The following is a 14,760-nucleotide window of genomic DNA, read 5'->3' on the forward strand; positions in this document are numbered from 1 at the left end:
CCATAAGGCAAAACACTCTGCCTCAAATGCATTTCCTTGGAAATCCCAACTTTTTAAGGAATGAGAAAAATATGACCTTTTATGGGATTACTTTATGGGAAAGTTTCTTAATAAAGCTAATTCTTAAATAACAGATTAACTGGAAGTGCTGGTTAAGCATTGACACAATTAAGTTATTAGAGAGGATCACAAAACACCAGCCTTTCTAGAGGTTAAATTTTAGTAAAAAGACACATTTAGTGAGTCTTTCCTTTGTACCAAAATACTGTGTCCAAACAATAAAAATAAACAGACCTTTTCAAAACAAGAAATATGAAGGTAAAACTGCAGCATCAATATAATCTTATAGTTATCACTTAAAGTATTTAGAGCAAATAGTATTTTTCTACACTTTTAAAAATCACTACAGACACTGCAAATAAGGCTTATGTATTTATTTAGTGGAATACTATGTGATGATGACTGGTACGCTCTTATGTACTGTTTTCTATACCTGCTCTAACAAAATTAATTTCAATAAGGTTACGTTATGGAACCTTCCAAAGCTCTTTAAGTTTACAGAAAATAAGTTTTATTGGGTTTTGTAAAGACTAGATCATACAGCTTGAACAGCCTGAACAGGTTGCAGTATATGGTTACACATATACCAGAATATATTTGCTCAGTTTAAGCCCCTTGGCGGGTTGCACTTCATACCAAATTCTTTGATAGTTCCTTTGGGGGAGATTCACTATGTGAGACTTATAGAGTGTTCTTATATATGCAGACAGCCTCTTCATCACTTACCACTGTGATATATGGCCCAAAAATCATTAGTAAATAATGAGGCTAGGCTACTAAAATGTATGTAACAATTAATTTTCCTTCTTTTAATATCTTGGAGACACACTGATGTATTGAAAGAGAAGAATTTGGCCTTCTGGTCTATTTCTTAGGAAAGGAAGCTTTAGGAGTGATGTATGGTTTTAAATGATGGCAAACATCTCTCACTCGAGCCATGCCATAGCACTGTCATATTTATTGTTGATGGTTCTTATGGCAGAAGTGCAGATTAAGTCAACTGATAGCACATGGGGCACTCACACTCTTTCCCCGATTTTATCTCCTACTCTTGAAGTGTTTGCCAAGTTTTAAAAACACTTTGTCATGAACACGCATGTGGTGTGCTAAAGAAAAAGAACAGGTAAATCAGAGGGCAGCTGATGAGGATACTCTTTAAAACCCCAAAAGATATTTAACATCCTATTAAATAAATAACTTAGAAAGAAATAGAAAGGGGTGAAGGCAGAATGCACAAGCATACCATACTATTTGTTTTGTTAGAACAGTTTTACACTACTGTGTTTATATTTTTTAATCCTATCCAATTCTTCCATGATGCCACACCCAAAGCTCCTTTGGTTGTGCATATGATATGACCCAAGTGCTTTCCAGTAAATGCTTGCGTGTCTTACTGCTCATTGAATCATTAAGCTTGAATGAGCAATGAAAGTCTTTGATATGAGTTCGTATTCCATAAATAACTTTCCCGAAGATCATTCAACAGACTGTTCCTTGTCCTTTAAGTTCTATCTCAGAGGTTAAAAACAAAAACATAAACAAAAACTTAACCCAAAAACTCAGCCACAATATTGTTCACTTAGGAATAACTTCCATCCCATCTGATCTGCTTATATCTCAATTACAAAGCAGGACACAGAACTAATTAAGAGAACATCATATGTCAGCAGAGAGTACAAAAACCTTCAAAGGCTTCCTTTCTTTCAACCAAGCAGATACTTGCAATGTGTCTTTTCCTTTTGAGCTACTATCTTCACGAAGAACACCAACTTTTACCAACTGGTAAAAGAGCCTTTGGATCCACAAACATTGCCTTCCTCTATGAGTGTACCACCATTGGAAGAAAATGAGCTGAGGTGTTTTTCCTTCGTGTTTTCTGTCCTCTCCTGGGAGCTCCTTTTCCATTCAATGCCACATACATTTGCCTCCCATTGTGCTGCCAGTTAAAGGATGCATAGGTATTGTATCCGTTTTCCTCAATCCTCTCCTTCAGCTTACAGTCATTGTTAAATTCTTTCTGCAAGGGAAGAACAAAATCTTTTATTCCTACAGTGATGAGACTTGATTCTATTTCACACAAACCATCCAGAGAACTCCAGTTCCTGGGTTTTATTTACTGTTGCCATTTGTACATAAGTTGTGCACTTAATACAAAACATCAACAACAGAAGAGTAAAACTCATAGAGACAAAACAGATTCTACATTAGAAGGCATGTGATTTATTTTAATCTATCATCATAACCACATATTGGGCCCCTTTTAAAAAGCTGATGTGCTTTGAACATGACATGTTTAAGTGCCTAGAATGATTGTTAAGAAGCAAGCATTCCAGTAACAATATTCGTGATGAGCCAATGATAAAGAATGTTGTTATAATCCTATTTTTCAGAGTAATAACTGGGGTTCCACGGGAAAAACAGAATTACAGGAAAAAAGTGGGCTTATCAAGTTTGCAAATGTTATCTACCTATAAATCCACAATAAATACACACACAATGATAAGAAAGCAGATTTTAAAGCAAAACCATAATAGTTCTAGATAACCAAGAGGCCCTGGGAGTGAGGGATGTCCCTCTCTTCCAAATACCAGATTTCTCAATTTTGTAAATTATTTACAATTTTCCGTAACTTGGAATTTTGACCAGTTTTACTCTGAGGTTTAGGAATAGTTGAACAGTAGGACATGAGACAACCTTGCTTTGTGAATTTCCATGTCAAAGAAACTATAAATCTGGTGACTAGCACTGCTTATATTGTATAAGCCTGAAGACTTGGGTCCTGGGAAATTCCACTTTACAGACACAGTCCTTTGGCTTTGTTTCAAGTGGCCAAGTTTTTTAAGGGGATCTTTTGTGACAAAGATTGATCACTCATTCATCTTAGAAATCCAGATTCTCACTCTGGAGTTAATAACAAAGAGGAGATACCTCACTAATCTCAAAACTCTGACTTCAGAAATATCCCTTTCCCCTTATAACCAAACTAAAGCAGTTAAAAAGCTAAGGAATTGGGGCTTTTGCTCCTCTGGGTCTATCTTCTCTATGCAAATCAAGGGCATTGTAGGCATCTTTCAGCTGAAACTTCTACTAGGCAGTTCAGTTTTTCTCACCTCTGCACTTTTGGAAATTTTGACTAAATTCCCAGTTCCTGAATGTGTGTATATTTAAATATCCAGGTTTCTGCAGGCTAGATCCTAATTTTGAACATTATCACAACTGTAATGAGCAGGTATATTTTACGTTAATGTTACCAGTTTAAGCTTTGTTTTCTGGAATTTATTTATCCTCTGTGCTTCTCTTCTATAAAGAATATTTAAATGTAGTGTTCAAGTAACGACTTATTTGGTTGAAAGTAAGAAGAAAAGGTAAATTATTTAAGGTAATGATTTTAAAATAAAAATTATGCATTAGAGAAGATTTGAATCCTTAATTTGAGTTTTTTTTGTCTATTTATTCATCCTAGTCTGTCTAAAACTATGGTTTTAAAGGAGAGAGTGTTTTTTTACATGAATAATTGTATTTTTTCAATAAAGAAGGCATATTTTAGAGACTACAGAAGGATTGAGGTTATTTTAGCTGATTTTATATTTGAAATGGAGCTATGTATAAAAAAGTAGGAATGGATGCTAAATTATTTTTCCTCCCAAAAATTAATTTATAGAACAATGTCTCTGAAAGTGAATTACACCTGTATCAGACTCCTCATCTCAGGTATTTTGAATACTTAGACCATTGGTCAAATTTTTGTATCAGAATCTCTGGAGGAGACCTAGGAATCTATTGTTGACAGCATTTAGGTGAATCATAAATATTAAAGTCTAAAAAAAATCTAGGCTAGAGCAAGATCTCAAAAGTAGGGTTTTGGTAGTTTAGAAAAAGGTTTTGGATTTCCTCAGAATACCAGGGAAATTTCTTTGGTTTTTAAACCATGCCCTACAAGGGCTTGTCCTCTATACTTCAGTTTTATAATCTATTTACTTAATTCCATCTGTCAGGAGAAAACTCAGTATACAATAGTATACAATAGACACATTGCTCAGAGGGTGAATAATGAAAATCTAAGAGAGATAAGTTTCCCAAAAGGGAATCGAGGAAAATATTCAAGAGACTAGAATATATAGTGTTAGTTTAATCAACCCCTCTGGGTTTTTGCCTAATTGCTATTTTCAAGAAGGCTATGGAATCAATGGAAATTGTCTGAAAAAAAAAAAGATAGGAATTACAAGAGTATGTCACCTGATATACAGAATATATAGGATGTGTACTCATGAATTTTTTTTTTTTTGGTATACCCTTTAAATGCAAAGTTCCTAGTCCTATTCTGCCCTGAATAGGGTACTGAATTTGAGTAGATTTTTAATTTAATTTTGAACAAGCCATACTTCTTTACTCTTCCTGGTGGTAATGCAAAATTACAATAACAGTACACTATGGTTAAAGAATGAGCTTCTTTCTGAGACAGGCTGAAAGTGGAATGCATCGGCTATGATGGGCTGAGCTACTTGGAAAGGTAGTTAGGTTAATGCATTGCGCTATTCCATGCTGAAGAAATCATGTGGGACAAGGCAAACCCTGTCCTCTTGAAGTCCACAATCTACTGGGAGAAGACAGTCAACAACAGACACATTATTGAGAGAAATATCTGATAAATGCCACTGTAGATCATTAAAATGGTATGATATGATAGAAAGCAAATGAGCATCTACATAAGCAATAGAGAATGAAATAATCCATAGGCCTTAGAGCTCAAGAAGAAGCATAGGCACAGTGTGTGAGCTGTGTTGGGATAGAAGAAAAAAGTGGGGGAATGGAAGGAAAAGTATTAAATATTTTTATGACAGCTCATTTGAGAGCTATCCATTTTTCTTTGATGTCACCTTTTTAAAGAAATATACTTTATCAATTAAAAATTATTTCAATCTTTTATTGCAATTAAAACTTTTATATTTTCTCTCTCAATCTAAATTTTTATTAGGTTTTACTTTAAAGCATTGGTTTTGACTATGCATCAGTATCTCTTCAAAGAATATGTGCCCGGACCTCTTACTCAGTAATTCTTATATAAGAATTAGGGAGGGAAGGGACCTCGGCATGTTGATTGAAAAGAAAAACAAAAAATGTCTCCAGAGTGGTTATGCTGTGAACTCCCAAATGGAACCACTTTTTTAAATGGTCCATTACTCTTCTAGGCTCATTAGTAGAGCTACCTATAATGGAAAAATTTAACTAAAAATTTTCTGACCCCTTCACCCAAAAAGCATTTATCCTAGTCAAAGAGGATCACCCAAGGTAGGCCTGACTCCCCAGTTATAAGTGGATCTGATATGAATGAAATACAAGGCTATTGTATGTCCAGACCAATGACGGAATCAATTTCCAGTGACTCTCACATTGTGGGTACCATACCAGGAGCATTAGGGAAACCTGGGACCTTGTTAGAAATGCAAAGTCTTACAGATTTAACTGAATCAGAAAATCTGGGAGTGTGTTTTAACAAATCCACTGAGTGATTCTGACACTTACTTAAGTTTGAAAGCTGCTGGCCCGAGGCAGGCACTGCAATCATCCTTATACTAATCAACACAATAAGTTTATTTACACATTTTTAAAGTGATATTCCCTGATACTTGCTATGGAACACAGGGATGTATGTACTCAAAGCGCTGGCTGGGTACCAGCTCCGTAACTGAATTAATCATTATTGTTTAGGTAAATAAAATTCTGGAGTTGATTGAACAGCACAGAAAATGTTGAATTTCCTGATGTGTCTCCCCATTTCAGATTTTAACGGAATACAAAACACCCATGCCCTCGTTTTATCTTCAGCTATAACACATACACACAGAGTATGTGGTTTTCTACTCAATCCAAGATCTTTGTTTTCAATGATTCTTCTCCAAGTTGTCTGCAGTAACCATGACAATCTGACCAGATGCTTCCGTGAGAGTCTGACTGGTTAGCTCAGAGCATTCAGAATATTAGCATTCAGAGCACTGACTGATGAATGCCAGCAACAGTCTGCACGGTAGACTAATGGGTGAACAACAGAGGAGATTACAGAGTTGGAAGAGCTGCCTTGCCAGCCCTTGAAACGCTGGTGACCAGCCCTTTGTGGTTCTATTTACTGGCAATAGAATGATAACAAAACTATTTAATGTCTAGGGGAAACATTGCAAAACTGTGGTAATAATTTACTGAAGTGGATTTTTCAAATAAAAGTAGAATACTTACTGAGCCATAGAGTTTTCCCTTCTTGTTCATGGCTAAATAATAGTTGCTGTTAATGGCTTTGACGGCAACAACTCCAATTTCCACTGAAGTTATCTCCAAGATACCTAAAATATACAATTCAAAAAGGCTAAACTTAAAGAGTCACATAAATTTAGTTGAAAGAAAGAAAAATCAGAAGAAATTATGGTTTATTTTTTGATGCCTCCAAAATCAAAAATTAAAATAATTGTGGGAAAAAAACCCCAACCTTTTCCACTGTGCCTAAAAACATAGCAACAATATGGAAAAAAATAGTAAGTCTTTAAATGAATTCCCTTGCATTTTACTCTGCGCATATAGGGGAAAATATTGTTTTAATTAAAATGCTTCCTTTGCTAACTCTGCATTTTCAACTCCATAAATATTGAAACAGCTCTGCTCATCTTAGCCTAGGTTTCACAAAAACTTATCAGAGCACACATCTGTACTATGGTATTAAATTAAACCTATAGCATATGTCAATAATATGTCAGATTTACTTCAACCTGTAAAAACAGTGGTAAACTGTTTCTTCTTTGTAGGACTTTTAGATAAACTAAATCTCTTGGCTACATTTAACTGATAAATTTATTTTTGGCAAATGTGTTGACATTCTGAAATACTGAGAGACTAATCCCAATATACACATTGTCTTTAAAATAGCAGAATCACTACTCTGGGTTGGGAGAAAATCCATTAGTATTTTTTGAAGTTTTAGTTTCTTGTTTCCTAGAAAGAATGAAAAACTAAGGGAATTAGGAACTGATAGACAAGAGATCTTTTCCCCTAATAGACAAGTTTTGGTTGGTGCATCTAAAGATAATTTTCTCTGAAAAGTTGGTAGGTGAACTATCTACTTAAAATGCCCACCTAGTTTAGGTTAAGGAGACCTCAGGTCCTAAACCTACTTCTTAGTTTTAAACCCTTGGGAAAGCTTTCTCAGGGCAGAGAAGCAGCACTGTGATTAGCAAAGTTCTGAATCCAGACTGAATTTGAATCCTGGCTTTGCATTTAGTAGTGAATGAACACAGGAGAAGTCACTGAACTGCTTATGTCTCAATTTCATTTGCAAAATGAGCAGCATATTAGTATCCCCCTTCTAGTTTTGTGATGATTAAATGAGATAGTACATATAAAATAATTAGAAATTGCCTAGAGCTTACTGCCTCCTTAATTATTATGAGAGGAAAGTTTTCCTCCAACAGTTATAGAGTTTGAAGCTTCTTCTTCAACAAGCTGTGTAAATCCTGAACAGAACATACAAATTCCCACTGGCTTAGCCTATAAAATCTGAAAGCCAATATATGTTATCATTTATCCTGTACTTACTATCATAAAAAACACCATCCTAAATGTGGTCCACAAATTATGTTTATACTCTTCCTAGAGGGAAAGAGTGTCTTGTTCTTAAGAAATGGACACCTTCTTTCCTTTCTTCACAGGTTAACAAGCCATGTCATGGTCAATAGAAATGCTTTCATGCCCCCAAAGCAAAGCTGACATCACTAGAGAGACTTGTGCCAGAACTACATGCCATAGAACATTCTGTTCTTATATTCTACAGGAAGCCTGTGACCTTACACAGCATACCTCCTCATTAATAGATTGAAAGAGATTTCATTTAGCAAGCTTAAACAAGGAAAGATTGTGAAGAGTGAGGGAGACAGTAGCTGTATTTTTTTGTTTCATTGGAGTATAGTTGGTTTACAATGTTGTGTTAGTTTCAGGTATACAGCAAAGTGATTCAGTTATGTGTATGTCTGTGTGTCTGTGTCTGTGTATATGTTCTTTTTCAGATTCTTTTCAGTTATAGGTTATTACAAGATATTGAATCAGTATCTGTATTTTAAACATCCCTTTTCCTTATACTGGTAGTTGCCCTCAAGGTACAAACACATACACACATTTATTTGCTCATTTTAAAAAGTACTTTCTTGTACTTTATTTCTTTAATTCTCCTAACAGTCATCTAAGGAGGTATGATTATTCTCAATTACAGATGACAAAATGGATGATACTGAGGTTTTGTAACTCACAAGGTGATAAAGTGACATAGGTCTATAATGAGGGACCCAACACCTAAGCCTCTCACTTTCAGACTATTTTGCGCTCCATCTCTGACTATTTTGCCTCTCCATCATATCTCCCGCTTCTTTCCCATTTACACAAGGGAATTCTGCTAGAAAACCAACTGACGTAATGACTCATCGAGATAATAGTCTTTAACGAACTAATATGCTTTTCCTCCCAAGGATCTGGCAGGCCACAGAGGATGATGCCTGAGTCTCAGAGAAGGAAATCTAATATACTTTATTTATGTCACAAGCAGAAGATATAGAACAAGGTAGTGATAAAAATCTGGGGCAAAATATTTAGACTGCTATTTGCTTTGCCTGCCAAAAAGGCAAGTAAGTACTATCAGTAAATTATAAGGTGTTCCCTATGTATGCTTTTGTAACTGGAAATTGTTAGAATGAAAAAGGTTGATTTCAGCAAAGAATTAAAGATTTTTGAATGTGAACAAGAAGTAGTGGGATTAAGCTATAGTAACAGACTGACTTGGCAGAAGCAAAAATGTTCTGGTGTAATAAATACTACCAAATCTTTGATTATTTCTGAGAGTGCACTGGACATGGTAGATCATATTTATGCTCAGAAGCCCTTGGGTTTCTTTCTGCTTTGCACAAAATAGGAACACAATATTCAAAGAATTCATCAATCAATTAACCATTTTTCTTACTCTGCAATCAGTTAAAGCTAGCTTGAAAAGGTTCAGTATGCTTCAAAATAGAAAGAGGAAGACCTGGATGATTTAAGTCCTTTTGAGTCCTGAAGATGAACTTTTGGATACACCATATGTCATTAAGTCATAATTGATAATCTCGTGGGTAATGGACAATGACATGTCTTTATTGTAAATATCTGTGAATGTGTGACTTTCTAAGGAACTCAAGTCTAAAGGACTTGCCTATTTTTTCATGAAGAATCTCTCCCATATTCTCTGTTCTTTGGTGAGGATGATCAAGTTTGCCTATAAAAGCATTTTTGGAAAGTATGTTTGTTGTTGGATTAATAACTTATAGTTCTATGGGTGTATAATTTGATGCAAAATTGAATGCCAACTGAAGGAAAGCCTGCCAGGGGAAAGTGAGGAACAAGGCAGGAAGTTGTTAGAAGGCTGGGGAGTTGTCAGTCTCAAGTTATCAGCCATCTTCTACAGACTCTAAGGATTTTGGCAAATATGAAATATTTTATCTAAAAATATATAACTTTTAAAAGAACATATTAGAAAAAGCCAATTTTTAAAGCAAATTCCTTTAATAATAGCAATATATTAACTTTATTTTGAACTGTATTTGAAATCTTAAATAATAAAGTTTGATAATCAATAAAACAAAAGTGATTGTGACAAAAATCAGCTCCTGTTAATTGGCAAATTCTACCGAATGAGGCAGCATCACCATAGTAATGGGGAGGATTTTGCAAACTGATGAACTCCAAATGGAAATAATGTAGACATCACAATTTTCATGTAAATCAGTTATTCTTTTAACTTTAGGGCAAGAGTTATGTTTTGATGAACCACTGAGTTGTCAGTCTGAGGACGTAGCCATTCAAAAGCATTTTTCTCAGTTTATGCCTCTCATCCTTCTCCAGAAGAGAAGCATCTGAACTGTTTTCTCTCCAGCAATTACATTTGACCAAGACTACTCTTTTTGGGCTATGATAATAAACAAGCTATTGGCCTAGACAGTTACTTTCTCCTTAAATACCTTTTCATGGATATAACAGGAGAAAGAAAGTAAAAGTCATTTAAGAAAATGGATATATACAGGGGGGAAGTTAGATGTAAAAAATAAATGCAAAATCCCATTCTGCTCTCCTAGATAAGCAGAACATGAATATATAAATAAATCCTGGAGATTATTTGAGTAAATTAATTCTGCTAGCATGTACCTAGCACCAATGTGCAGGGCTTGTGTTAGCTCTCACGATGGAGGATGAAAAAACAAACGAGACACCATCTTTACCTTCAAGGAGTTTTAAAACTGGGTAGGATAAAGACAGGAATAATTTAAGTAATTACAGCACAGAAAAATATATTAAGTGCTCTATTAGAAATAAAATATGTTGCCATGGCTTTAAGTAGTAAAGAAGTCATCCTGAAGAAGGTGGTTGGTATTTGAGGTGAACCTTTCAGGGGGTAGGATTTTAATAGGTGGGAATTGAAAAGTCGAGGGGAACATTTTAGGTAGAGAAAAGTGAAAGAGTAATGAAAGGCATGGAGGAGGGGAAAGAGCTCAGTGTGTGCCTGAGCCACCGTTGGCTCTCCCCACCGATTGCACTTCGTGGGGGACACTCAGTAAAAGTAAGGGTTCTACTTCATTGAGTAGCAGTGATGCTCTCCCGGGTGAGGAATGTACTTTTTTTTTTTTTAATTTTTAAATTTTTTTTATTTGGCTGCATTGGGTCTTCGTTGCTGTGCACGGGCTTTCTCTAGTTGTGGTGAGCGGGGGCTACTCTTCGTTGCGGTGCGCGGGCTTCTCGTTGTGGTGGCTTCTCTTGTTGCGGAGCGTGGGGTCCAGGCATACGGGCTTCAGTAGTTGTGGCTCGTGGGCTCTAGAGCTCAGGCTCAATAGTTGTGGCGCACGGGCTTAGTTGATCCGTGGCATGTGGGATCTTCCTGGAGCAGGGCTGGAACCCGTGTCCCCTGCATTGACAGGCAGATCCTTAACCACTGTGCCACGAGGAAAGTCCTGAGGAATATACTTTTCAAAAAATTTATTGTGAAACTTGGAAGCAGCTCAATAAATGTCAGAGCCTTATGAATTCAGAATCAGTCACATCTTACTTTTGTCTAAACATTTTAACTCAAAATAGATATTAATGCTATATATAGTTTGTTAGTTTTAGTCAATGTGCTGAAACATATCATGACTAGTATAAGATGATACACAAATCCTATCCTCTCTAAGTCTCTTTCTTCCCCATGAATTGTTCAGTGGCCCGAATAGTTCTATTATATACTAATATAGAAAGACCTGTGGAGTGCCTTGGCTTGTCATATTTACACTGTATACCTCCGAGATTATGTGACCATACCCAATAGTGAGGGGCTAAATGGCTCCAAATACGGTATTCAGTTTAGAATCACTGTGGGTCTATCTCATTAATTGTGTATCTTTCTCAAAGAACTGTAGTAATCATAGTGGTCTTTTTAAGAAAATTATTAGAACAGTGCATAGTTCATAATATGTGCTCAATATGTATTTATTGAATGAACAAATGAATCATAAGTGGTCAGTCCAATGACTGGCTGAGGAAAGAAAAACTGGGTGTTCATTAAATAATTTTTTTTTCTTTTGACAGTAATCATCTTTGTAAAATCTTGAGATTAATTAGTAATTCCACATCCAAATTAAAGTTAGAGGAAATGCCAAAATGTGTGCTTCAAACGAAAGTTGATGAATTATAAAATATAAATGCTTATTATTCCTTTTAGGTAAATTATAACAAAGGCAATGATAAGGATTGTTTTACCTATTTAAATACTTTTCTCCAAAGTACTATTCTATTCTCAAAGTACTATACTATTCTAGCAAACACTTGATTTTAAGATTTCAAAAGTATTTTAGAGAAGCATACTTTTTAGTCCACACAAAGGGATTCACTTCCATATAGACTAATTTTCTAGGTAGCTAAAGTTTTTCAGCTCTCAGACTTTATTTATTAAAAAAAATAATAACTTGGCTCCTAAATCTTCAAGTTCACTCATTTCCTTGTTCATATATGGAGATTACTAGTTACAAGTTTGTTTTTCTTGATGACATTAGCACTGATGGCTTTCTCTGCTGTGAAAGTACATTGCTCTCATGAGCTTCTACATTAAACTGCCAAATTAATATGTGATCTTGTTAAAATTGAGTGAAAAATATGAGCAAGGTTTGGAGATTTTCTTTTCTGAGTACAGGACATGAGGCTTTATGCAGAAACCTTAGTATTTCTTTTTGATAGGCTCTCAGTTATATTCTGGAGAGTGGATATCTACACAAGTGTAATGTTAAAATTCTGGGGTAAGCATAAAATATATAGCTTTAAGTCTAGAACAAACTGCATTTGTTTCATTATAGACATAAAATTAGATATTTTTATGTCTATGATGAAACACATGTAATTTTTCTTATGTAGTAAAAATTATAACAGCGAATTCGCAAATAACTTAATGGGGCATAATTTTGCTTTATAAACACTAGTGCTGAAAGAATTATACAGAAATTATTTCAGCTGGTAGTTCATTTACACCCTTGAATTTGTTGACAACTTGATTCCATTCATAGTTCTTGAGCATAAAATGCTACTTTACACCTAGAAAGTGTGACAGATTCTAGGTCTGCATGATCATGTCCAGAAAAAATACACAGAGGTTTTCAATAGCTAAATAATTGTCATCATATTAAGTAGAAATATTTCAAATAATGTTTTCACCTCTCTTTAATGTGAAACAGAGCTAAATTCAGTGAGGCCTCAACACATTATGTGAACTGTTGAACTCCCGCACAGCACAAAGGACTTTCCTGAACACTGTGCTAAGAGACTCAGTCAAACTTTACCCTGACTTCCAGCCTCACTAGGCTGTGTCCCTAAAGGTGACTCTAGCCACCATGCTTAAGAAAACACAACGCTGCCAAACTGAATTGTTCCAGCCCCCCTTGCCAAACTATTTTCAGTAATTCTCCATTCCACTCCCTTCTGTAATGTTCCATTTCCACTAGCCTCTTTTTTGTCCCCCCTTTATCACTTCCCCATAATCCCTTTTTATTCCCTCTCTGTTCTCCCTTAAAAACTTCAGTCACCTTTGTCTTAGTTGGAGTTGAGCTCAATTAATACTCTAGTCTCTCTCTCTTACTGCAGTAGTCTAAATAAAATCTGTCTTGTAACCTTTAACAAGCATCTGGTGCTGGATTTTTTTGTTTGTTGGTTGGTTTGACAGTTACGTGAGATTAAAAAAAATCTCACAAGGATTATAGAGTAGAAAACTGTCACCAAAGTCAGGGGTATCATGTGCAAGCAAAATAGTTCACAACTGGTAAGTGAAGAAAAGTATGGCTTTTTGAAAACTGGGAGAGGAAAGCACCTAGCTGAAAGGTAACAACTATGTTAGTATCTCTTAGCTTAAGGGTCCACATGCTTTACACTTGTTTGGGATTGCATATTTGCTTGGAGACCCTAGCTTAACTGTATTGAAAGAATGTCAAAATGTACCTGAGTAATTGCTGTGTTTTGAGAGTAACTGGAACAACAGCAACATTTGTGATATTAATTTTAATTTTGTATCAGCTACTTATTTTCCCACCTCAGTTCTCTCCATCTACACCCCTTCTCCCTCTCCATCCTATCCTATCTCTGTTTCTGTCTCTCTTACACACACACACACACACACACACACACACACACACACACACACACAAACACGATAGGCAGCTAACAACCACACACAAAAACACACACACATTTTTTAAAGGAAATAGCAAAGTCACATTTCATGTGATGAAATTAAGAGGAGGCACTTAGGTGTAAATGACAGGGAAATTAGTGGAAGCTCTAAAAAGCAGAAGAACTTGGCTTAATAGCTCTCTTTCTTAACTAGCTGTGTGACCTTGGATAAGTCAAGACTCAGAGTCTTGGTTTCCTCATTTGCAAGTTGGGGCTAACTGCCTACAGCTCATAGGATTGCGTAGAGTCTCAGACAGTGGATATTGAATAGATATTTACTGTCTGCTGAGTCAGAATGGTGTCAAGTTAACCAGTCTTCTACACCAGTGGTTCTAAAACTTGATCATGCACCAGAATCATTTGGAAGGCTTGTTTAAACAGATTGCTTGGATTTTTGATTTGGTAGACCTGGGGTAGGGCCAGAGAATTTAAATTTCTAGCAATTTCCTAGGCAGTGCTGATTCTGCTGGTCCAAGGACCACACAGTGTTTTATACACTACATTCAGAGACAGAGCAGGCCTTTGATATAAAAAAGCATTGACAGAAACATGTGCAGAGAAGCAAAACCACAAACGGGAATAGATGCAAATAATGGTAGCAACTTAACATCAAAGTAAAATTGTTAAAGAATGTGGAAAGAAGTACTGGGTTTTTCTTTTGCTTGTTTTTGATAGGCGTGGGATTCAACATCTGCATAACTGAGATAATGTGGATTTGGAATTCGTGTACAAGTATAGTACATTGTTGTCTATAGTCAGTTTTTTGAAGACTTGCAATAAGATTATTATCAGAATCTTTATTTTCTTCTCCTCAGTAAGAGTGTGGACATGCTGGTGGAAATGTAAGTGCCTTCATCTACCCCTAAAGAAGTATTTTATAGGCATTCTCATAGGGCTAATTGTGTTGACACTCTAAGAATTAAATGACTGTATGGCTCCCTTAAAATTACGCCAATG

The 14,760-nt window shown here is 35.7% G+C and overlaps 1 protein-coding gene across 1 annotated transcript in view; it reads right to left on the reverse strand.

Annotated features, from left to right (window-relative positions):
• Positions 1-414: 414 nt before the first annotated feature.
• The window catches only part of FGF10 (fibroblast growth factor 10), an 80,914-nt gene continuing 66,568 nt past the window's right edge, over positions 415-14,760 (reverse strand). Inside the window, exons 3-4 of the mRNA XM_079917568.1 lie at positions 6,292-6,395; positions 415-2,077 (exon numbers count right to left, since the gene is read on the reverse strand). Coding sequence (XP_079773694.1) covers positions 1,880-2,077; positions 6,292-6,395 — 302 coding nt within the window. The 3' untranslated portion in view covers positions 415-1,879. The remainder of the gene's footprint in view (positions 2,078-6,291; positions 6,396-14,760) is intronic.

Source organism: Stenella coeruleoalba (assembly GCF_951394435.1).
Source record: "Stenella coeruleoalba genome assembly, chromosome: 3".
Taxonomy (NCBI): Eukaryota; Metazoa; Chordata; class Mammalia; order Artiodactyla; family Delphinidae; genus Stenella; species Stenella coeruleoalba.